General features: G+C 48.1%; 1 protein-coding gene across 1 annotated transcript; it reads left to right on the top strand.

Annotated features, from left to right (window-relative positions):
* Positions 1 to 5,381: 5,381 nt before the first annotated feature.
* On the top strand, positions 5,382 to 7,580 carry IL31 (interleukin 31). Its single transcript, XM_002823901.3, has 3 exons — positions 5,382 to 5,446; positions 5,612 to 5,760; positions 6,869 to 7,580. The coding sequence occupies exons 1-3, from the start codon at positions 5,431 to 5,433 to the stop codon at positions 7,196 to 7,198; spliced, it is 495 nt and encodes a 164-aa protein (XP_002823947.1). The 5' UTR covers positions 5,382 to 5,430; the 3' UTR covers positions 7,199 to 7,580.
* Positions 7,581 to 23,071: the final 15,491 nt, after the last annotated feature.

Below are 23,071 nucleotides of genomic sequence, written 5' to 3'. Positions count from 1 at the left end.
TTTCACCATGTTGGCCAGGATGGTCTCAACCTTTTGACCTTGTGATCCACCCGCCTCGGCCTCCCAAAGTGTTGGGATTACAGGCGTGAGCCACTGCACCCAGCCTTCTTTTTCTCTTGAGAGTGCCTTCTCCATGTTCTAGATTAAATCATCATCTTCTCTTTGTCCTGTTAATGGAAGCACGTCCTAGGGCTCCACGCTTGACTTCCACACTTCACACTGCTCATCTCTTACTGGCTTACAGTTTCATCTGCCACAATACCTTGATGGCACCCACATTTCCATCTGTAGTTCCTTCCTTCACGCTCCAGATCCACATGTCCGGCAGCCTACTGTGTCTCTTCAGCTAAGCATCCATAACACCTCCCATTCACTGTGTCAAAAGCTGAATCAGCTTTTGATTCAGCTCGCACCTATAGTCCCAGCACTTTGGGAGGCCAAGGTGAGTGGATTGCTTGAGCCCCGGAGTTCAAGACCAGCCTAGGCAACAGAGGAGGATCTTATTTCTACAAAAAGTTAAAATTAAAAAGTTAGCCAGGCCTGGTGGTATGCTGTGTGCTTGTAACCCCAGCTGCTCAGGAGGCTGAGGCAGAAGGCTCTCTTGAGCCTGGGAGTTTGAGGCTGCAGTGAGCTGTGATCACACCACTGCATTCTAGCCTAGGTGACAGACTGAGACCTTGCCTCTTAAAGAAAAGAAAACAAAACAAAACCAGCCAACCGACAAGCAAATAGACAGAATTCATCACCTCATCCAAGCCCCAAAGGCCTCAGGCCTGTGATCCTCTCAGTTTGTATCAATATCATTTATCCAGTTGCCCAAACCAGAAACCTAGAGGTTGTCCTCAACTCTTCCCTCTCTATCCCCATATCCAATCAAACACCACCTCTGGCCGGGCACCGTGGCTCACGCCTGTAATCCCAGCACCTTGGGAGGCCAAGGCAGGTGGATCACAAGTTCAGGAGTTTAAGACCAGCCTGGCCAACATGGCAAAACCCCATCTCTACTAAAAATACAAGAAAAACAAACAAAAAATGCCAAGCGTGGTGGCTCACGCCTGTAATCCCAGCTACTTAGGAGGCTGAGGCAGGAGAATCACTTGAACCCGGGAGGCAGAGGTTGCGGTGAGCTGAGATCATACCACTGCACTCCAGCCCAGATGACAGAGCGAGACGCTGTCTCAAAAAAAAAAAGCCACCTCTTATGTATTTTTCCTCCTAAACATTTCTACAATCCATCCACACCTCTTCATCTCCACTGTCACTATTACCCTGTTCTCACCCTCACCTTTGGGCATGTTGATTTTGAGGTATCACTGGGACATTCAGGTCTGGAGTGTGAAGGAGACAGACACTAAAGTGTGAGGAATCCAGATCACGGGTGGACACCATGGAGCTAGGGAGAGGCGCAAAACGGATCAGGATGACGTTGTTACAGGAAAGGAACAAGAGGTTGTCAAGAAGGTGGAAGTGGTTGGCAATGTTTCACGCTATAGAGCGGTCATGTAAAATGAAGGCTGAAACCCCAGCAAGGCTGACAACATGTGGTCTCTGGGTACTGTATTAGTTCTCTATTGCTGCCATAACAAATATCACAAACAGCAGTTTAAAACCACAAATGCAGCCAGGCATGGTGGCTCCCACTTGTAATCCTAGCACTTTGGGAGGCCAAGGTGGGTGGATCACTTGAGGTCAGGAGTTCAAGACCAGCCTGGCCAACATGGCAAAACCCCGTCTCTACAAAAAATACAAAAATTAACCAGGCATGGTGGTGCATGCCTGTAATCCCAGTTACTTGGGAGGCTGAGACAGGAGAATTGGTTGAACCCAGGAGGCAGAGGTTGCAGTTAGCCAAGATCATGCCACTACACTCCATCCTAGGCAACAGAGCCACACTCCATCTCAAAATAATAAATAAATAAATAAATAAATAAATAAATTAGCCAGGCATGCTGGTGCAGGCCTATAGTCCCAGCTACTTGGGAGGCTGGGGTAAGAGGGCTGCTTGAGTCTGGGAGGTCAAGGCTGCAGTGAGCCGTGATCACACCACTTCACTCCAGCCTGGGTGAGAGAGCAAGATCCTTTCTATTAAACACACACACACACACACACACACACACACACACACACACACACACACATTTTCTTTCTCATAGCGTTTGTAGGTCAAAGTCTAGCATGCCATGGATAGATTCTTTGCTCAGGAACTCACTGAGCTAAAATAAAGGTGTGGGCTGGCTAGGGTTCTCATCTAGGTCTCAGCATCCTCTTCCAAGCTCAGTGGTTATTGACCAAATTATTTCCTTCTCGTGCTTTCCACGCTGCCCCCCAGCAACATCTTCAAGCCAGCAACAGCAGGTGAGCCCTTCTCTTGCTCGGAATCTCTCTGACCTCCTCTTCTGCTTTATGGGCTCATGGAATTGCACTGGGGCGGCTCAGGGAACGCAGGAAAATCTCTCTATTTTAGGTAAACTGAATAGTAATCATGACTACATCCACAAAATCCCTTTTGCCATGCAATGCAACATAATTATGGCAGTAAACACCTGTGGATGAAGGTCATGCCTACCATGGACTCCGCTAGAGGATTTTGATTAAATTAGTGGGGTGGTGAAAGCCATATTGCGGCGGTTTGGGAAGTAAAGAAAAAGTCAGTGGTGGCCGGCGGCAGGGGCACTTGGGATGATGGGTGGGAGGGCTTCCTGGCTGTGTCCCCTCTGTGCATCTTGAGTTCTGTGGGCCACCCAGACTGACCTCATCCCAACATGGTGAAACTCCATCTCTACTAAAAATACAAGAATTAGCCAGGCTTGGTGGTGCATGCCTGTGATCCCAGCTACCCAGGAGGCTGAGGCACAAGAATTGCTTGAACAAGGGAGGTGGAGGTTGCAGTGAGCTGAGATCATGCCACTTCACTCCTGCCTGGGTGACAAAGTGAGACTCTGTCTTAAGAAAAAAAAATGCTACTACCAATAATAAATAACGTTCATCAGGGCCAGGCATGGTGACTCATGCCTGTAATCCCAGAACTTTGGGAAGCCAAGGTGGAGGATCGCTTGAGACCTTCTCTCCAAAAAAAAAAAAAAAACAAAAGACAAAACAATTAAGAAAAGAAAAAAATAAAGTGCATTTGATCCTATGTTTCCCTACTGAAAGCTGCCCAGCACTGCCTCGTCACACATGGAATAAAACCCAGGCTCTTTGTCCCAGCCTCAGGCCTCTGTGATGGAGCCACTGCCCTCCTCCCCACTGCCCTCCTGTCCTCTCGCGTCACTGCGGCTGCCATGACCCTCTTGCCGTTCTAGGAACAGCATCGAGCTCATTTTCACCTGAGGATTTTGCACTCATGTCCCATCGCCTTGGAATACTCTTCTTCCGGGTCTTCCCACGACCAGTTCCTTCTTATCTTTCAGTCTCTGCTTCAATGTCACCTCTCAGAGAGACTTTTGCTGATCACCTGACTTAAAGTATCCTGCCCGTCACTCTCCAACCGTCACAGTGCTTTCTAGCTTATTTATGAATGTTGTTGCTATTGTCCACAGCCCACAGCAATGCCGGGCCCACAAGGGCAGGAACTCTAACTTCTTCACCGATATTCCCGATACCCTAGAAAAGGGCCTGATCAAAGCTGGCACTAAAATATGAATAGGGAGGCCGGGTGCAGTCGCTCATGCCTATAATCCCAGCAGTTTGGGAATCTGAGGCGGGCAGATCACCTGAGGTCGGGAGATCAAGGCCAGCCTGGCCAACATGGTGAAACCCCATCCCTACTAAAAATACAAAAATTAGCCCAGCGTGGCGGTGGGTGCCTGTAATCCCAGCTACTCGGGAGGCTAAGGCAGGAGAATTGCTTGAACCCAGGAGGCGGAGGTTGCAGTGAGCCGAGATCGCGCTATCGCACTCCAGCCTGGACAACAAGAGTGAAACTCTGTCTCCAAAAAAAAAAAAAAAAAAAAAAAAATTAGCATAGTGATTTGTGCCTGTGGTCCCAGCTATTTGGGAGGCTGAGGTGGGAGGATCACTTGAGCCCAGGGGATCAGGGCTGCAGTGAGTTGTGATGATGCCACTGCGCTCTGGCCTGGGTGACAGAATGAGACCCTGTCTCAAAAAAAAAAAAAAAAAAAGAAAGCTAATGAACTTAGAAATAGTTTCTAAGGCCAGAGTGGTGGCTCATGCCTGTAATCCCAGCACTTTGGGAGGCGGAGGCAGGTGGATCGCAAGGTCAGGCATTTGAGACCAGCCTGGCCAACATAGTGAACCCTGTCTCTACTAAAAATACAAAAAATTAGCTGGGAGTGGTGGTGGGCGCCTGTAATCTCAGCTACTCAGGAGGCTGAGGCAAGAGAATTGCTTGAACCTGGGAAGTGGAGGTTGCAGTGAGCCGAGATTGCGCTACTGCACTCCAGCCCAGGCGACAGAGAGAGACTCTGTCTCAAAAAAAAGAAAAAGAAAAAGAAAAAAAAAGCAATAAAGTTTCTAGGCCGGCGCAGTGGCTCATGCCTGTAATTCCAGCACTTTGGGAAGCCGAGGCAGGCAGATCACCTGGGGTCAGGAGTTAGAGACCAGCTTGACCAACATGGTGAAACCCCATTTCTACTAAAAATACAAAAATTAGCTGGGCGTGGTGGTGCGTGCCTGTAGTCCCAGCTGCTTGGGAGGCTGAGACTGAGGCATGAGAATTGCTTGAGCCCGGGAGGCGGAGGTTGCAGTGATCACGCCACTGCACTCCAGCCTGGGTGACAGGATCCCCTGAAAAAAAAAAAAAAAAAGATATGAACAAGGATTTCAAGCAATAACTCTGGAGCACAGTCTCTGGTTCCGGGCCCTGAGATTGCAGAGGCACGATGGAGAGTCCAGTGATGTCCAAGGCCACACGGAGTTGAGATGAAGCCTTCGACCCGCCACATTCACAGCAGTTATGGGGCCGTCCCTGCACACCGGCGTGGGCATATGCTGCAGAAATTTCCAGAGATACCGCATTCTGCACATCTCATGCCAGCTTCGCATTTCCTCCCCAGAAATTCCCTGTGGGCGCTGGCCTTGAACTCCTGGAAGTCACCCGCTCCTTGGTGGTATGGTCGTGTCTGTCAACCCTGGGCTTCAAAATTTTGTCTAGTCAAATCAACAGGCTCCTTCCAAGAAGAATGGTAAAGATGCATTCATGTGCCTTCTTGTGAAGTATGTGTGTGTCTGAGTCAGGCATCTGCCCACCTGGAGGGTAACCTCAGCATTTCCTTTCAGCCCTTTCACTCAGCCGTGGCCAGTAGAACTTTGAGTGTTTTCTGGAGAAAAGCTGAGTAAATGGTTTTGCCATGGGCGGGACGCTGACTGCTCTTCCTCCTCACCCTGGCCCTTTATATACATCCAGGCAGCCATGGCGAACACATCTGGCTCCAGAAGCCCCCACCGAAGCTGGCCTTGCTCTCTCTCGCCATGGCCTCTCACTCAGGTATCGCTGGTCCTGGTGCTTCTGGAGTCTTGGGCATCATCTTATCTCACCAGGAAGATTCTGGAAGCACCGCCCCCAGGGTTGGCTCAGCAGCGGCTGCAGGGATGGAGCCGGGGTGAGCAGGGGTGTGTGATGCATGCGCTCACGGCATCGTTCTCTCTCCAGGCCCCGCGACGTCAATGCTGTTTCTGCTCTGCTGCCTGGGAGGCTGGCTGGACTCCCACACGTTGCCCGTCCATTTGCTACGACCAAGTGATGACGTACAGAAAATACTTGAGGAATTACAGTCCCTCTCGAAGATGCTTTTGAAAGACGTGAGTGCCCTAGATATTTCTTTTCTAAACGATTTCTTAAAAATGCCTTCCATTGCCCTCCAAAGAGGCTCCTCTCTCCAGACCTGAAACCAGGGCTGTAGCTATGCCAGGAAGGGATGGGGGAAACTAGACAGGCAAAGATGGCTTTTTTTTTTTTTTTTTGAGACAGTCTCACTCTGTCACCCAGGCTGGAGTGCAGTGGTGCAATCTTGGCTCACTGCAACTTCTGCTTCCTGGGTTCAAGCGATTCTCCTGCCTCAGCCTCCCGAGTAGCTGGGACTACAGGCACGTGCCACCACGCCCGGCTAATTTTCATATTTTTAGTAGAGACAGAGTTTCTCCATGTTGGCCAGGCTGGTCTTGAACTCCTCACCTCAAGTGATCCGCCTGCCTTGGCCTCCCAAAGTGCTGGGATTACAGGCGTGAGCCACTGTGCCCAGCCAAGATAGCTTTGATCAAACGAACAAATACCCAAACTTGGAAACAATTCATGAAATTGGCATTACTCTTCCCATCTGCCTTGGTATTTAGACCTTAGCCTTGGCTTTTGTAAAAGGCAGAGGTTGTTACCAACCCAAAATGACTGGGCAGTTCAGGTTGATGAGGTGCTGCTGGCAATTTGGTCTGACTCAAAAATAGTTAGTCCTTAGAAAGAGGAAGGGAGGGAGTGGTCCGGTCTCCTTGGTTTGTTTGGGAAAATCCTCGCCTGCATCTCGGAGGCCTTTCCGGACAAGCCCAACACTCTCCTCTGTAAGTGGGGCGTGCGTGGCTTTAACACAGAGTCCCAAAGGGCGGGGAGCCGCCATGGAAGGCCAGATGTGCTGCAATTCCCACCACCCTGAGCACGTGAGAGTGGGTTCTGGAAGGCTGGGGAGGCCTCAGCTGGATGGATCAGTGGTTCTGAGCACAGGCTTCAGGACTGCAGCCACCTAAGCTCTAGTTTCATCTGGAAATGGGGTTGATGATGGCACAGCCTCACAGGGTTGTGGCACTGATTAGATAAATATACCATCCAGGCGGTTTATGAAGGAAGCATGCAAACATTCACTGTTAGGACTTGCAGCTGTTATTGCAAACCCAACACTCACCATTTCTCCTCATTCCACAGGTGGAGGAAGAGAAGGGGGTGCTCGTGTCCCAGAATTACACGCTGCCGTGTCTCAGCCCTGACGCCCAGCCGCCAAACAACATCCACAGCCCAGCCATCCGGGCATATCTCAAGACAATCAGACAGTTAGACAACAAATCTGTTATTGATGAGATCATAGAGCACCTCGACAAACTCATATTTCAAGATGCACCAGAAACAAACATTTCTGTGCCAGCAGACGCCCATGAATGTAAACGCTTCATCCTGACTATTTCTCAACAGTTTTCAGAGTGCATGGACCTCGCATTAAAATCATTGACCTCTGGAGCCCAACAGGCCACCACTTAAGGCCATCTCTTCCTTTTGGAATGGCAGGAACTTAAGGAGCCTTAAAAAGATGACCGACAGCTAAGTGTGGGAACTCTGCCGTGATTCCTTAAGTACATTTTTCCAATGAATAATCTCAGGGACCCCTCATATGGGCTAGTCCCGGGAGGGCTGAGATGTGAATTTGTGAATTACCTTGAAAAACATTAGGTTATTGTTATTAGTCTTGGTATTTATGGAATGCTTTTCTTCTGCAGGCTTAAATCTTACTTATTATACCCTTGTGAGGGCAGGAGGTGGTAGCTATGTTAATTTATTGATATTTATTGTACTAAGAGTTGTCAATGCTCCCTGGGGGAGCTCTTGGAATCTATTTAATAAATTATATTGAATTTTTGTCATAGTCTGTGACACATTTTGTGAGGGGCTTGACATTGGCAAATGGGACTCCAAGCTGGGTAGAGTTGTGGCAGAGGGCAGATGGACATGCTCTAGAAAGAGGTATCGCTTCTACTACTGTCATTTCTTCCCACTGGACAGGCTCAATAAAAAATAATGACCCTGAGTCAGGCACTGTGGCTGACACCTGTAATCCCAGCACTTTGGGAGATAAAGGCAGGAGGATCACTTGAGCCCAGGAGTTCCAGACCAGCCTGGGCAACATAGTGAGACCCCCATCTCTATTTAAAAAAAAAGAAAGAGAAAAGAAATAATGACCCTGGTGGGACACGGTGGCTAGTTTCGTCTGGAAATGGCAATGGTGATGGCCACAGCCTCACAGGGTTGTAACACAGATGAGATATCCCAGCACTTTGGGAAGCTAAGGCTGGAGGACTGCTTGGGGCCAGAGTTTCGGACCAGCCTGGGCAACACAGCAAGATCTCGTCTCTAAAAAAACCAAACCAAACCAAAACAAAACAAAAAAATTAGCCAGACATGGTGGTGTGCTACTTGGGAGGCTGAGGTGGGAGGATTGCTTGAACCCAGGAGTTCGAGGCTGCAGTGAGCTAGGACAGCACCACTCACTCCAGAGACAAAGCAAGACCTCAGCAGCAATAAACACTCATGGAGCATTTTCTTTATGCCAGGTCATGTTAAGCACCATCCTCTTTTCACAGGTAGGGAAACTGAGGCAGGAAGTCAGTCAGTCACTTGCTCAAGGCCACACAGCTGTTAAGGGGTGGAGCCCAGATTCCAGCCTGAGCTTCTCCGCCTTACCCAGGCTTTGACCCTCCCCGGGCAGTGGCTGGGTCTCACAGGCCCTCGATGCCAGGCGCGGCATGCAGCAATCTTACAGTGTCCTCTGCACAACTCCCCACTGGGTTTTCAGGGCCTAGGGGACTTCTTCCTAGCCAGGTCCAAAGATTTTGTCATTTGAATCAATGTTAAGTCCACAACTGTTAAGGCTTCTTAGAGCTCACCCGGACTCAAAGCGGGGTCCCTGGCCCAGCAGCAGCAGCAACAGCCCGTGGCAACATTTTAGAAATGTCAATCATCAGGTCTCACCCTAGACCTACTGAATCAGAAGGTCTGTGGGTGGAGACAGCAATCTGGGCTTTATGGGGCCCTCCAGGGGATTCTAATACACCCTCGAGTTTGAGAACCACTAATCTTGAGTCTACCAGCACCTATATCTTCATCTTATCTCGGGGGAAACCGAGGACCGAAGAGGTGTGGTTTGCACAAGTCCACATGTAAGGGGGGATGTGGTTAGGACTCTGAGACATGCACTTCAGTCTTGGACTTCTCATTTTTATTCTCACAGGTATTTCTACTGCAGCCCCTAGCAGGCTTTTTTTTTTTTTCCTTCAGAGAGTTTCACTCTGTCACCCAGGCTAGAGTGCATGGTACGATCTCAGCTCACCGCAACCTCTGCCTCCCAGGTTCAAGCGATTCTCCTGTCTCAGCCTCCCAAGTAGCTGGGACTACAGGTGCCCGCCACCACGCCCAGCTAATTTTTTGTATTTTTAGTAGAGACGGGGTTTCACCGTGTTAGCCAGGATGGTCTCAATCTCCTGACCTCGTGATCCACCTGCCTTGGCCTCCCAAAGTGCTGGGATTACATGTGTGAGCCACCACACTCAGCCCCATAGCAGGCATTTAAGCCCCCAGATATCCTAGTTTTCAATGACAAGGTTTTCGTGATCTTTCCAGAAAATATTCAGTGTGGTGGACTTCTCTCTCTCTTTTTGACTGTCCTACATCAGAACACCTTTACACATATTAGAAAAATTATCTAAAACTGGGAAATAAGGCAAAAAGATGACCGTATGTCCTTTCGAAGAATAAAGTAAATACCCACAAGTTCATTGTGATATAAACAAATAGTTGGACCAGGCATGGTGGCTCACACCTGTAATCCCAGCACTTTGGGAGGCTGAGGCAGGAGCATCCCTTGAGGTCAGGAGTTCGAGACCAGGCTGGGCAACATGGCGAAATCCCATCTCCATAAAAAAATACAAAAACTGGCCAAGTGTAGTGGTGCACGCCTGTAATCCCAGCTGCTTGGGAGGCTGAGGTACGACTTGCTTGAACCTGGGAGGCAGAGGTTGCAGTGAGCCGAGATGGCGTCACCATACTGCAGCCTGGGCAACAGAGTGAGACCCTGTTTCAAAAATAAAAAATAAAAAACAACAACAACAACAAAAATGGTTGATGAGATAAATAAATGAGGGAAAAGGGACAAATGTTCCTTATAGAATTCTTTTTTTTTTTGAGACAGAGTCTCACTCTGTCACCCAGGATGGAGTGCAGTGGCGCAATCTTGGCTCACTGCAGCCTCTGCCTCCCGGGTTCACACCATTCCACTGCCTCAGCCTCCAGAGTAGCTGGGATTACAGACGCCTGCCACCACGCCCGGCTAATTTTTTTGTATTTTTAGTAGAGACGGGGTTTCACCGTGTTAGCCAGGATGGTCTCGATCTCCTGACCTCGTGATCCACCCGTCTCGGCCTCCCAAAGTACTGGAATTACAGGCGTGAGCCACTGCGCCCAGCTAGAATTCTAATTAATAAATCATAAATATAGAAGGAATGAGGGAAATAGAAAATCATCATTAGAACACCACAGTAATAACAGCCTCAGGCAGGATCCACAGAAGAATGCTGAAGTTAGCTGGTGAAACTTTAAGGAGAAACAGGAAATCTGCATAGCCTCAAAGAATCTCCCCTCAAACCATGCTGGTGGCCTTAACATATGTCCACAAATCTTCAATATTCCTCCCTCCAGGAGGTGGGGCTTCACTTCCCTCCCCTTGAAGATGGGTGGGACTTGGTGACTCCCTTCTAAAGGACAGAGCACAAGAGGGAATATGGCAAGGCGGCAGGGGAGATGTGTCTCAGACACCATCTCCGGCCAGTGAGCCCACGCTTGGGTATCACGCACCCCTCCCATGACACAATGAGAAGGTACCTCCCTCACTTCTCTGTGATCTTCCAAAACCACCACCCCAGTCCCATCAGGAGAAAACACCTGCCAAGCCCAACCTAGGGTCATTTCACAAAATCCTTGACTAGCACTCTTCAAAAGTGTCAGAGTCATGAAAAACAAGGAAAGGTTAAGAAATGGTCACAGATTGAAGACTAATGAGATACAAGCACTAAGCACAATGTGGGAACCTGGACTGACTCTTGGACCAGAAAACAGACATTAGTGAAAAAAATGGAGAAAATTCAGACAGCTGGTAGTTTAGTGATTAATATCGTATGAGTGTTAATCGCTTAGTTTTTTTAAACTTGCACAGTTATTTAAGAAATTCCCACTTAGGGGAAGCTGGGTGAAGGGTATATGGAAACTCTCTCTACTGCCTATAACTTTTCTATAAATCTAAAATCACCAAAAATAGGTCAGGTGCTGCGGCTCAACCCTGTAATCCCAGCCCTTTAGGAGGCTGAGGTGAGTGGATCACTTGAGTGATCAGCTCAAGACCAGCCTGGGCAACATGGCGAGATCCCAACATGGTGAGATCCCACCTCTTTTTTTTTTTTTTGAGACAGAGTTTTGCCTTTGTTGCCCAGGCTAGAGTGCAATGATGCAATCTTGGCTCACTACAATCTCCACGTCCCGGGTTCTAGCAATTCTCCTGCCTCAGCCTCCCAAGTAGCTGGGATGACATGCATGCACCACCACGCCCAGCTAATTTTTGTAGTTTTAGTAGAGATGGGGTTTCACCAGGTTGGCCAGGCTGGTCTCAAACTCCTGACCTCGAGTGATCTGCCCACCTTGGCCTCCCAAAGTGCTGGGTTTACAGGCATGAGCCACCACACCCGGCCTTCCCACCTCTATTTTTTTTTTTAATTACTTAAAACATTTTTTTTTGCCAGGTGCGTTGGCTCATACCTGTAATCCCAACACTTTGGGAGGCTGAGGCTGGTGGATTACCTGAGGTCAGGAGTTGAGACCAGCCTGGCCAACATGGTAAAACCTCATCTCTACTAAAAAACACAAAAATTAGCCAGGTGTGGTGGTGCACACCTGTAGTTCCAGCTACTAGGGAGGCTGAGGCAGGAGAATCGCTTGAACCCGGGAGGCAGAAGTTGCAGTGAGTGGAGATTGCACCACTGCACTCCAGCCTGGGCAACAGAGTGAGACTCCATTTCAAATAAAAAAAAAAAACTTTAAAAAAAAATTCAGTTCCTCAGTGTCACTCACATCTTGTGTGCTCGACAGCTGCAGCGGCTAGTGGCGACATTATTGGATAGCACAGACGCGGAACATCTCCATTACGGCAGGAAGTTCTATTAGATGGCATTGTTCTCGGAGAATGGAACTTTGGCATTGTTCTCAGAGAATGGAACTTTGTTTGACGTATTATGTATTATTCATTAGGCCCCAGGGTCTTTGAACTTAGAGAAAACAGATAAGATGCAAATGATCTCTACCCAGTAGAGAAGATGACTCCAAAGGTTATGGTTGTATTTACTGTAGAGCATGAACCACTTTCGCATCTAACAGAGCTGTTTGATTCTGGCATTCTTTATCTTCATTGACAACAGACAGACAGACAGATGAGAAACAAAATACAAGTCTCTCATCTCCTCCTTTGAATCAGCTGCGTTATGCTGATTCCCTCAACACTGAGTTGAATAAAAGCTTGACATGTGCCCACTCTGGGTAAGGGTTGTTTGGTGGGATAAAAGCTTGACATGTGCCCATTCTGGGTAAGGGTTGTCTGGTGGGCAGCAGGGCCTGCTGTCTGCTGCAGAAACTGAAATGTGACACTTGTCTTCCCAGCCTCCCTCGTAGCTAGGTTGTGGGCCTGAGACCGCGGCAATGCAATCAGACTTCAAATCAGACACTGGTGACATGAAGCAGCAGAGATGGTGGCAGGTGCTTCATTGCAGGGAGAGGTGGCAATTGCAACAAGATCCCCTCTCTGGAGGAACAGGGGCTGAGCTCTCAGTGGCCGCCTGGTATCCCCCACCCCAGACGTGTTCCCATGAGCAACAGGCTCACAGCGATTCCGCGAACCACCTGGTCTCCTTTAATGAATTCCCATTCTGATTCAATCTGCCAGAAGAGTCATTTAATGCTATTGGATTGATGGATTGACCAAGGAGCTCCCGCAGATCTAGCGCAGGCTCAGCCTTTCTCCTTCTGTCACTGAAAGCCCGCAGTTCTGGAGATGACTCAGCCACAGGCTGGGGGACTCCGCTGCACTCTTCTCACTAAAACCACCGCATTGCTCTTACAGGGAGAGGAAACCTTTAGAAGTTGCTAGTTTCTCCTCTCCTTCCAGGTCCTTGGATGAAGAGGCAAACCCGCTAACCAAATGCTCTGTCCGTCCTTTGGGTAGAGCATGCAGGCTTCATTCCGGGCTGCAAGGCCAGCTTCACGAGCCTGTGACCTACTCAGTCATGGGGCCCAGAGCTCAGAGGGCCCCGAGCTTGTTTTCACCCTCTGTTCTCATCACTGTCTTGAAATGCTTAGTGATTTCTAAACAAAGTACACAGCCGGTACTGCTGAGAGGGAGGTGAAATGCAGATTCCTAGGCTTACACCCAGAGGTTCTGATTTAGTAGTTTTGGCTGGGCCCTGGAATCAGTTTTTGTTTTCGTTTTTTTAACAGATTCCTGCTCTGTCGCCCAGGCTAGAATGCAGTGGCGCAGTCTCGGCTCACTGCAGCCTCTGGCTCCTGAGTTCAAGCAATTCACCTCCCTCAGCCTCCCGAGTAGCTGGGATTACAGGTGCGTGTCACCAGGACCGGCTAATTTTTGTATTTTTAGTAGAGATGGAATTTCACCATGTTGGCCAGGCTGGTCTCGAACTCCAGACCTTATGTGATCCACCCACCTCAGCCTCCCAAAGGGTTGGGATTACAGGCATGAGCCACCGCGCCCAGCCCAGAATCAGTATTTTAAACAGTTTTTTAAAACATATAATTTATATACTGTAAAGTTAGCCCATTTAAAGTGTATAATTGGGCCAGGTGTGGTGGCTCACATCTGTAATCCTAGCACTTTGGGAGGCTGAGGCAGGCGGATCACTTGAGGTCAGGAGTTCATGACCAGCCTAGCCAACATGGGGAAACCCCATCTCTAATAAAAATACACAAATTAGCCAGGTGTGGTGGCCTGCACCTATAATCCCAGCTACTCAGGAGGGTGAGGCAGGCGAATTGCTTGAACCTGGGAGATGGAGGTTGCAGTGAGCTGAGATCATGACACTGTACTCCAGCCTGGGTGACAGAGTGAGACTCCGTCTCAATAAATAAATAAATACATACATACATACAGTTTACAATTGGATGTCTTTTGTGTTTGTTTTGTTTTTTTATACAGATGAGGTCTCACTATGTTGCCCAGGTTGGTCTTAAACTCCGGGGCTCATGCCTTCCTCTCACCTCACTCTCCTAAAGTTCTGGGATTATAGGCAACAGCCACCACATCCAGCCACAATTTGATGTTTTTAAAGATATTCACAGTTGTGCCACATCACCACTATCTAATTCCAGGACATTTTTATCATCCCCCAAAGAAACTCTGTACCATGCTGGGTATGGTGGTTCATCTGTAATCCCAGAACTTCAGGAGTCCGAGGTGGGAGGATCGCTTGAGCCCAGGAATTCGAGACCAGCCTGGGAAACACAGCAAGACCCCATCTCTGCAAAAAATAAAAATAAAGAAACCTCATGCCCATGGGCAGGAGCTTCCCATCCCTCCCTAGCCTCAGCCCCTGGTAACCACTAAGCCACTCCCTGTCTCCATGGGTTTGCCTGTCTGGCCATTTCATATACATGGAATCAGACAACATGTGGTCTTTTGTGGCTGTTTCTTTCTCGTAGCCTGGTGTCTTCAAGGTTCATCCGGGCTGCCTCCTGTAGCAGCACTCCTATTCATGGTGATCGCTGTTTTTGGCACAAGACCCTGAGGCCTGATGCAGGCGGTCTACCCGTATGGAAACGTTTGCCTTGATGCCTGTTTTCCCCACAGATTCTCAGAAACAAGAAAAATGTCAAAGGGAGATAGGGAAGGAGATTAGGGGCAGACATTTGTATGTAAATCAAGATCACCTCCCACAACATATGCAAGAGGAAAAAACCTAACTCATAGTTGCCTTTCCCGAAAGACACAGCATGGGACAGAACCCACCACAGGGGTGAGTGTGATAACTCCTAAGTTACCTGGAATGCAACTAGCACAAACTCTCAAGTCACTAGAATTTATGTTGATGATAATCTGCCAAAACCTAGAAAGAGGCAAAAAGGACTGGGCACGGCGGCTAACGCCTGTAATCCCAGCACTTTGGAAGGCCGAGGCAGTTGGATCACTTGCTGTCAGGAGTTCAAGACCAGCCTGGCCAACATGGTAAAACCCCGTCTCTACTAAAAATACAAAAATTAGCCAGGCTTGATGGCGGGTGCTTGTAATCCCAGCTACTCAGGAGGCTGAGGCGGGAGAATCGTTTGAATCCAGGAGGTGGAGGTTGCAGTGAGCCGAGATCATGCCACTGCACTCCAGCCTGGGCAACTGAGCAAAACCAGTCTCAAAAAAACACAAAAAAACAAAACGTCAGGCACAGTGGCTCACTCCTGTAATATCCCAGCACTTTGGGAGGCCGAGGCGGGCAGATCACAAGGTCAGGAGTTCAAGACCAGCCTGGCCAACATGGTGAAACCCTGTCTCTACTAAAAATACAAAAATTAGCCAGGCTTGATGCTATGTACCTGTAACCCCAGCTACTCAGGAGGCTGAGGCAGGAGAATCGCTTGAATCCAGGAGGTGGAGGTTGCGTGAGCCGAGATCGTGCCATTGCACTCCAGCCTGGGCGACTGAGCAAAACCCAACTCAAAACAAACAAACAAACAAACAAAAAGTCAGGCATGGTGGCTCACTCCTGTAATATCCTAGCACTTTGGGAGGCCGAGGCAGCGGATCACAAGGTCAGGGGTTCAAGACCAGCCTGGCCAACATGGTGAAACTCCATCTTTAATAAAAATACAAAAATTAGCCAGGCATGGTGGCAGGCACCTGTAATCCCAGCTACCTGGAAGGCTGAAGCAGGAGAACGGCTTGAGCCTGTGAGGCGGAGGTTGTAGTCAGGAGAGATCGCGCCACTGCACTCCAGCCTGGGTGACTGAGCAGGACTCTGTCTCAAAAAAATAAAAATTAAAAAAAGGCCGAGCGTGGTGGCTCATGCCTGTAATCCCAGCACTTTGGGAGGCCAAGGCAGGTGGATCACGAGGTCAGGAGATCGAGACCATCCTGGCCAACATGGTGAAACCCCGTCTCTACTAAAAATATAAAAATTAGCCAGGCATGGTGGCGTGTGCCCGTAATCCCAGCTACTCAGGAGGCTGAGGCAGGAGAATGGCTTGAACCAAGGAGTCAGAGGATGCAGTGAGCCAAGATCACACCACTGCACTCCAGCATGGCAACAGAGTGAGACTCCGTCAAAAAAAAAAAAAGAAAAAGAAAGAGAGAAAGAGGCAAAAAGACACCAATTTCCAGGGTGTGTCGTGTGATCGAAACAGTCCAAAATAATTACTTTTAAAAATTCAGTGCCACCAACTCAGAGAGGAAAGGAAAATAAACAAACAAACAAACAAAACATCAAGAGTCACAGAGAACAAAATGGTAATATGATAATATGATTTATTTATTTCAGGGGAACCTTTCTAAGATGGGGTCGAAGCTTAAACCTGCCCAATTTATCAAGGAAGAACAGGGAATACAGAGCTGTAACAAAACAATTTTAAAGAATATCATTTTCCTATTCTGGAGAATTAAGAGATGAGAGGAAAAAGAAGCTGGGCGCAGTGGCTCATGCCTGTAATCCCAACACTTTGGCAGATGGAGGTGGGCAGATCATCTGAGGTCAGGAGTTCGAGACCAGCCTGCCCAATATGGTGAAATCCCGTCTCTACTAAAAATACAAAAATTAGCTGGGCATGGCAGCAGGTACCTGTAATCCCAGCTACTTGGGAGGCTGAGGCAAACGAATCACTTGAACCCGGCTAGTGGAGGTTGCAGTGAGCCGAGATCACACCACTGCACTCCAGCCTGGGTGACAGAGCAAGACTCTGTCTCAAAAAAAAAAAAAAAAAAAAAAAAGAGACAAAGCAAATAGAAGATGTAATCAGATAAAGAGAGACAAATGAGAAACGAAGGAGGAGAGGGGAGAGAAAAACAAAAGAAAAGCTTGGCTGGGAGTGGTGGTGCATGCCTGTAATCCCAGCTGCTCGGGAGGCTGAGGCATGAGAATCACTTGAACCTGGGAGGTGGAGGTTGCAGTGCACTGAGATCACGCCACTGCACTCCAGCCTGGATGGCAGAGCAAGACTCCGTCTCAAAACAAACAAACAAAAAAACAAAACAAAAAAGAAAAGCTTACATATAAAACCAGAAATTAAATAAGCAGTAAACGTGAAACTCTGCTCAACCTCACAAGTAACCAAGAAAGGCAAATAAACAGGAGGGTTTTTATGCCTTCACATCAGCAGAGCTTTACAAGTAAGAAGGCTTGAGGGTGAGAAAGGCCCACTCAGCCACTTCTGAAACACGAATCAGAGCCTTACAAAGGGATTATCTCTCTACCCAGTAACCCTCTCCTGGAATTCCTGCCTCACATAATTTCCTAAGGGAATAATCCTAGATTTGGTTGGGATATGCGCACTTACATGCTCATAATAGCATTGAGGGTAACACCAAAACCAAACAAACAAACCGAAGTGGAGGTGACCTGTGTCAGTCCAGGTCCTCTAGCAGCAGGGACCAAGACGGGATTCTTTGCCATGCAAGAGATTCATCAAGGTCAGGCGTGGCGGCTTATGCCTGTAATCCCAACACTTTGGGAGATGGATGCGGGAGAATCACCTGAGGTCAGGAGTTCAACATCAGGCTGGCCAACATGGTGAAACCCCGTCTCTACTAAAAATATAAAAATTAGCCAGGTGTGGTGGTGGGCACCTGTAATCCCAGCTACTCGGGAGGCTGAGGCAGGAGAATCACTTGAACCTGGGAGGCAGAGGTTGCAGTGAGCAGAGATGGTGCCATTGCACTCCAGCCTGGGTGACAGAGTGAGACCTCTGTCTCTAAAAAATACTAAATAAATAAAGAGATTCATCAGAGCCAGGCCTGGGAGGGAAAAGAGGAGGGAGCAGGGGTCTCACGGAGCTGTCCCACCACAGGCAGGTCTGACTCTTGCTGGAGGACAGGAGGAAGGAAGGAAAGGAGGTTGTGGGCAGCGTCTCAGCCTACGGTGCCATCCTGGGAGACTTCAGCACGAACGTGGGAAAATCCTCAGAGAAGCCTGGGTCTCCCAGGAACGAGCCAGCCTCAGCATCCCTGCCATGCTGTCTCTAGATGGGAGAAGCCTGTGGGAAGCGGGGTCTCCATGTGCTGGGTGATGGATTTCGGGGCACAGCAGCTGGGGCCCTGGGTCAATTATACCTCCCAGGGTGGGAAATCTGAGGGGCACACTTTCACGGCCGCTATACAACCCCGATGACTGAAAATAAGGCAATGAACAGTGGCCGTTCAAAGTCATTTTCTCAAGGAATGTTTAATGGCAGGGTAAAATGCTTCAAGTATGATGTTAATTTATACAAGCAGGTTATAAAATATATTTATGACGATCCCCCATTGTGTTAAAAAATATGTCTGTTGGGGCAACACGGATGGAGCTGGAGGCCATCATCCTCAGCAAACTAATGCAAGAACAGAAAACGAAATACCACACGTTCTCACTTCTAAGTGGGAGCTAAATGATGAGAACCGATGACCACAAAGAAGGAAACAACAGACACTGGGGTTTACTTGAGGGGAAGGGTGGAGGCGGGGAGGAGGAAGGGGGGGAAGAGGGAGAGGAACAGAGAAGATAACTGTTGGGTACTAGGCTTAATACCTGAGTGATGAAATAATCTGTATAATAAACCCCCGTAACACAAGTTTACTTAGTTCATTTTCTTTTTTTGAGACGGAGTTTCGCTCTTGTCGCCCAGGCTGGAGTGCAATGGCGCCATCTCGGCTCACCGCAACCTCTGCCTCCCGGGTTCAAGTGATTCTCCTGCCTCAGCCTCCCAAGCAGCTGGGATTACAGACATGTGCTGCCAGCACATGTTTTATATTTTTATATTTTTAGTAGAGACAGGGTTTCTCCATGTTGGTCAGGCTGGTCTTGAACTCCCGACCTCAGGTGATCCACCCACCTTGGCCTCCCAAAGTGCTGAGGTTACAGGCATGAGCCACCGCGCCCAGCAGTTCATTTTCATACTGCTATAAAGACATACCTGGGGCCGGGCGTGGTGGCTCACGCCTATAATCCTAGCACTTTGAGAGGCCGAGGCAGGTGGATCACGAGGTCAGGAGATCGAGACCATCCTGGCTAACATGGTGAAACCCTGTCTCTACTAAAAATACAAAAAAATTAGCCAAGCTTGGTGGCGGGCGCCTGTAGTCCCAGCAACTTGGGAGGCTGAGGCAGGAGAATGGCGTGAACCTGGGAGGCGGAGCTTGCAGTGAGCTGAGATCGCGCCACTGCACTCCAGACTGGGAGAGAGAGCGAGACTCCGTCTCAAAAAAAAAAAAAAAAAGACATACCCGATACTTGGTATTTTATAAAGAAAAGAGGTTTAATTGACTCACAGTTCTGCAGGGCTGGGGAGGCCTCAGAAAATTTATAACCATGGCAGAAGCGGAAGAGGCACTTCTTACACGGCCGCAGGTGAGAGAGAGTGGTGAGCAAAGGAGGAAGTGCCCCCTTATAAAACCATCAGTGAGAACTCACTCATTATCACGAGAACAGCATGGGGAAAACTGCCCCCGTGATCCAATCACCTCCACCTGGCTTCTCCCTAGACACGTGGGGATTACAATTCGAGATGAGATTTGGGTGGGGACACAAAGCCTAACCATACCATGTTGCTATGTAACAAACCTTCACATGTACCCCTGAACCTAAAATATAAGTTTTAAAAAAAGTGTCTGTGTGTGTGTGTGTCCACTTATCTTACATATAGACAGAAAGCAAGACTGGCCAGAAAAAAAGATCTTCGGGCAGGGGGAGAATTTTTCTTTTTTTTTTTCTTTTTTTGATCTCAGTGGTGCAATCTCGGCCCACTGCAACCTCTGCCTTCTAGGCTCAAGCGATTCTCCTGCTTCAGCCTCCTAAGTAGCAGGGATTACAGGTGCCCATAACCACACCAGGCTAATTTTTGTATTTTTAGTAGAGATGGGGTTTCACCTTGTTGGCCAGGCTGGTCTCGAACTCCTGATCTCAGGTGATCCCACCTCGATCTCCCAAAGTGCTGGGATTACAGGCATGAGCGACCATGCCTGGCCAAGAATTTTCTTTATATTTTAATGTATTTTCCAAATTTTCTAAAGTTAGTATGTGTTATTTTAGAAATCAGTCAAATAAACATGAATTCAAGTTTTAAAAAAGAAATAGCTCTTAGAGAGAAGAAGGTGAGAAATGGAGAGGTGCGAAGGCTTTTCCAAGTGTTGGTAATAAGGGAATAAAAGGCTTTAGCACCCCCAGATGTCTTACTGTAGCAGTGGGTTTGTGACATCAGTGTTTCTCCTCAACCATCTCTGACACCAGGCTCAGCTCCACTGTCCCCAACTCTTCATCTGCTCTTTGGATCTCCCCGCTGAATGGACAAAGCAGTCCCCTGGCGTGACTCCTTGTAGAACCAATTTTGCAGTAAAACCAATGCAATATTATTTCTCTCAGCCCTTTTATGCACTACCCAAAATGACAGTACTTTATAGTGAGAAGGAATACTTAGAATGACAATTCTGAGGCTCTTCAAGATCCCAATGTTATTAATTTCCTATTCAATGGCCCTGGAAACATTTTCCCCCAACAGCATTAGTGCTAAGAGCAGCAATTCTTGCATTCAGTTTCTGGTCCTTTACTTACTATATGTGACATAACCTTAGACAAACAACTTCATCTCTAAAAGTTACAATTAAACAATTATACAATTTAGCAGTGTGTGTGTATTCACAGAGTTGTGCACCTATCGTCACTATATAATTCCAGAACATTCTTATCTCCCCATTAGTAGTCACTACCCACTTGCTTTCAGTCTCCCTAGTGTCTGGAAACCACTAATCTGCTTTCTGTCTCGATGGATTTGCCTGTTCCACAATTTTTTTTTTTTTTTTTTTTGAGACAGTTTTGCTCTGTCGCCCAGGGGGGTGTGCAATGGCGAGATCTTTGCTCACTGCAACCTCTGCCTCCCAGGTTCAAGCGACTCTTCTGCCTCAGCCTCCCAAGTAGCTAGGATTACAGGGGCCCACCTCCACGCCTGGCTAATTTTTCTATTTTTAGTAGAGACAGCGTTTCAGCATGTTGGCCAGGCTGGTCTCAAATGCCTGACCTCAGGTGATCTGCCTGTCTTAGCCTCCCAAAGTGCTAGGATTACAAGTGTGAGCCACCGTGCCTGGCCTACTCCACAATTTCCCACAAAGAGAATCATATAGTATTTGTCCTCTTATGTCTGACTTCTTCCCTTTTTCAAGGTTCATCCATGTTGCAGCGTGTGTCAGCACGTCATTCCTTCTGACGGCTGAGTAATATTCCATTGTATGGGTAGATCACATTTTGTTTATTCTTTCATCACTTCAAGTACACTTGAGTTGTCTCCACATTTGGCCATTGTGAATAATGCTGCTTCGAACATTTACCTGCAAGTATCCCTGTTTTCATTTATTATTACTTTTTTTTTTTTTTTTGAGATGGAGTTTCGCTCTTGTTGCCCAGGCTGGAGTGCAGTGGTGTGCTCTCGGCTCACCGCAACCTCCGCCTCCCGGGTTCAAGCAATTTTCCTGCCTCAGCCTCTGAGTAGCTGGGATTACAGGCACGCGCCACCACGCTTGGCTAATTTTGTGTTTTTAGCAGAGACAGGGTTTCTCCATGTTGGTCATGCTGGTCTTGAACTCCCGACCTCCAGTGATCTGCCCGTCTCGGCCTCCCAAAGTGCTAGGATTACAGGCGTGAGCCACTGTGCCCAGCCCCTGTTTTCATTTATTTTGGGTATATACCCAGGAGTGGAATTGCTGGGCCACATGGTAGCTCTACTTTTAACTTTTGGAAGAAATGCCTGGCTGTTTTCCATGGTGGCTGCACCATTTCACATTCCCATTAGCCATGTATGAGGATTTCAATATCTCTATACTTTAACTGACATTTCAACACTACTTCTTATTTTTATTATTATTTTTTTAAATCCAGCTCTGGATCACACACCCCAGGCTGGAGTGCAGTGGTGCGACCTCAGCTTACTACAAGCTCTGCCTCCTGGGTTCATGCCATTCTCCCGCCTCAGCCTCCTAAGTAGCTGGGACTACAGGCGCCCGCCACCACACCCAGCTAATTTTTTGTATTTTTAGTTGAGACAGGGTTCCACCGTGTTAACCAGGATGATCTTGATCTCCTGACCTCGTGATCCACCCACCTCGGCCTCCTGAAGTGCTGGGATTACAGGCGTGAGCCACCACATCCAGCCTACTTTTTTTTTTTTTTTTTTGAGATAGTCTCACTCCGTTGCCCAGGCTGGAGTGCAGTGGCGTGATCTCAGCTCACTGCAACCTCCGTCTCCTGGGTTCAAGCGATTCTCCTGTCTCAGCCTCTCGAGTAGCTGGGATTACAGGTGCCTGCCACCACGCTTGGCTAACTTTTGAATTTTTAGTAGAGATGGGGTTTCACTATGTTGGCCAGGCTGATCTCAAGTTCCTGACCTCAGGTGATCCACTCTCCCAAAGTGCTGAGATTACAGGCATGAGCCATCGTGCCTGGCACATTTCTCTTTTTTTAGTTTTAATTTTAATTTTTTTTTGGGGGGGGACAGGTCTCACTCTGTCACCCAGGATGGAGTGCAGTGGTGCAATCATGGTTCACTGAATCTTAGCCTTGACCTCCCAGGCTCAAGTGATCCTCCCATCACAGCCTTCCAAGTAGCTGGAACTACAGGCGTGTGCCACCACAATTTTTGTACTTTTTTGTAGCTAATTTTTGTACTTTTTTGTAGAGACAGGGTTTCGCCAAGTTGCCCAGGCTGGTCTCAAACTCCTGGGCTCAAGCAATCCACCTGCCTTGGCCTCCCAAAGTGCTGGGATTATAGGTGTGAGCTACCACGCCTGGCCCTGGATATTTCATTTGTATGGGACCACACAACATGTGGCCTTCTGTGTCTGCCTCCTCTCACTCAGCATAATGGTTTTGAGGGTCTTCCACTTTGTAGTACATATCGGTATTTCATTCCTTTGTATGGTTGAATAATGTTCTTCAACACTGTTGTATAACTTTCAGTATGATACTGAGTGCACCTCCTTGGTTAAATTTATTCCTAAGTATTTTGTCTTCGTTGATGCTATTGAAAATGAAATTGTTTTCTTAATTTCATTTTTGGGCTATTTCTTGCCAGTGTACAGAAAGACAGCTGATTGGC

The sequence above is a fragment of the Pongo abelii genome, chromosome 10 (genome assembly GCF_028885655.2).
Source record: "Pongo abelii isolate AG06213 chromosome 10, NHGRI_mPonAbe1-v2.0_pri, whole genome shotgun sequence".
NCBI classification, from domain to species: Eukaryota; Metazoa; Chordata; class Mammalia; order Primates; family Hominidae; genus Pongo; species Pongo abelii.
This window is presented reverse-complemented; position numbering and strand designations above follow the sequence as displayed.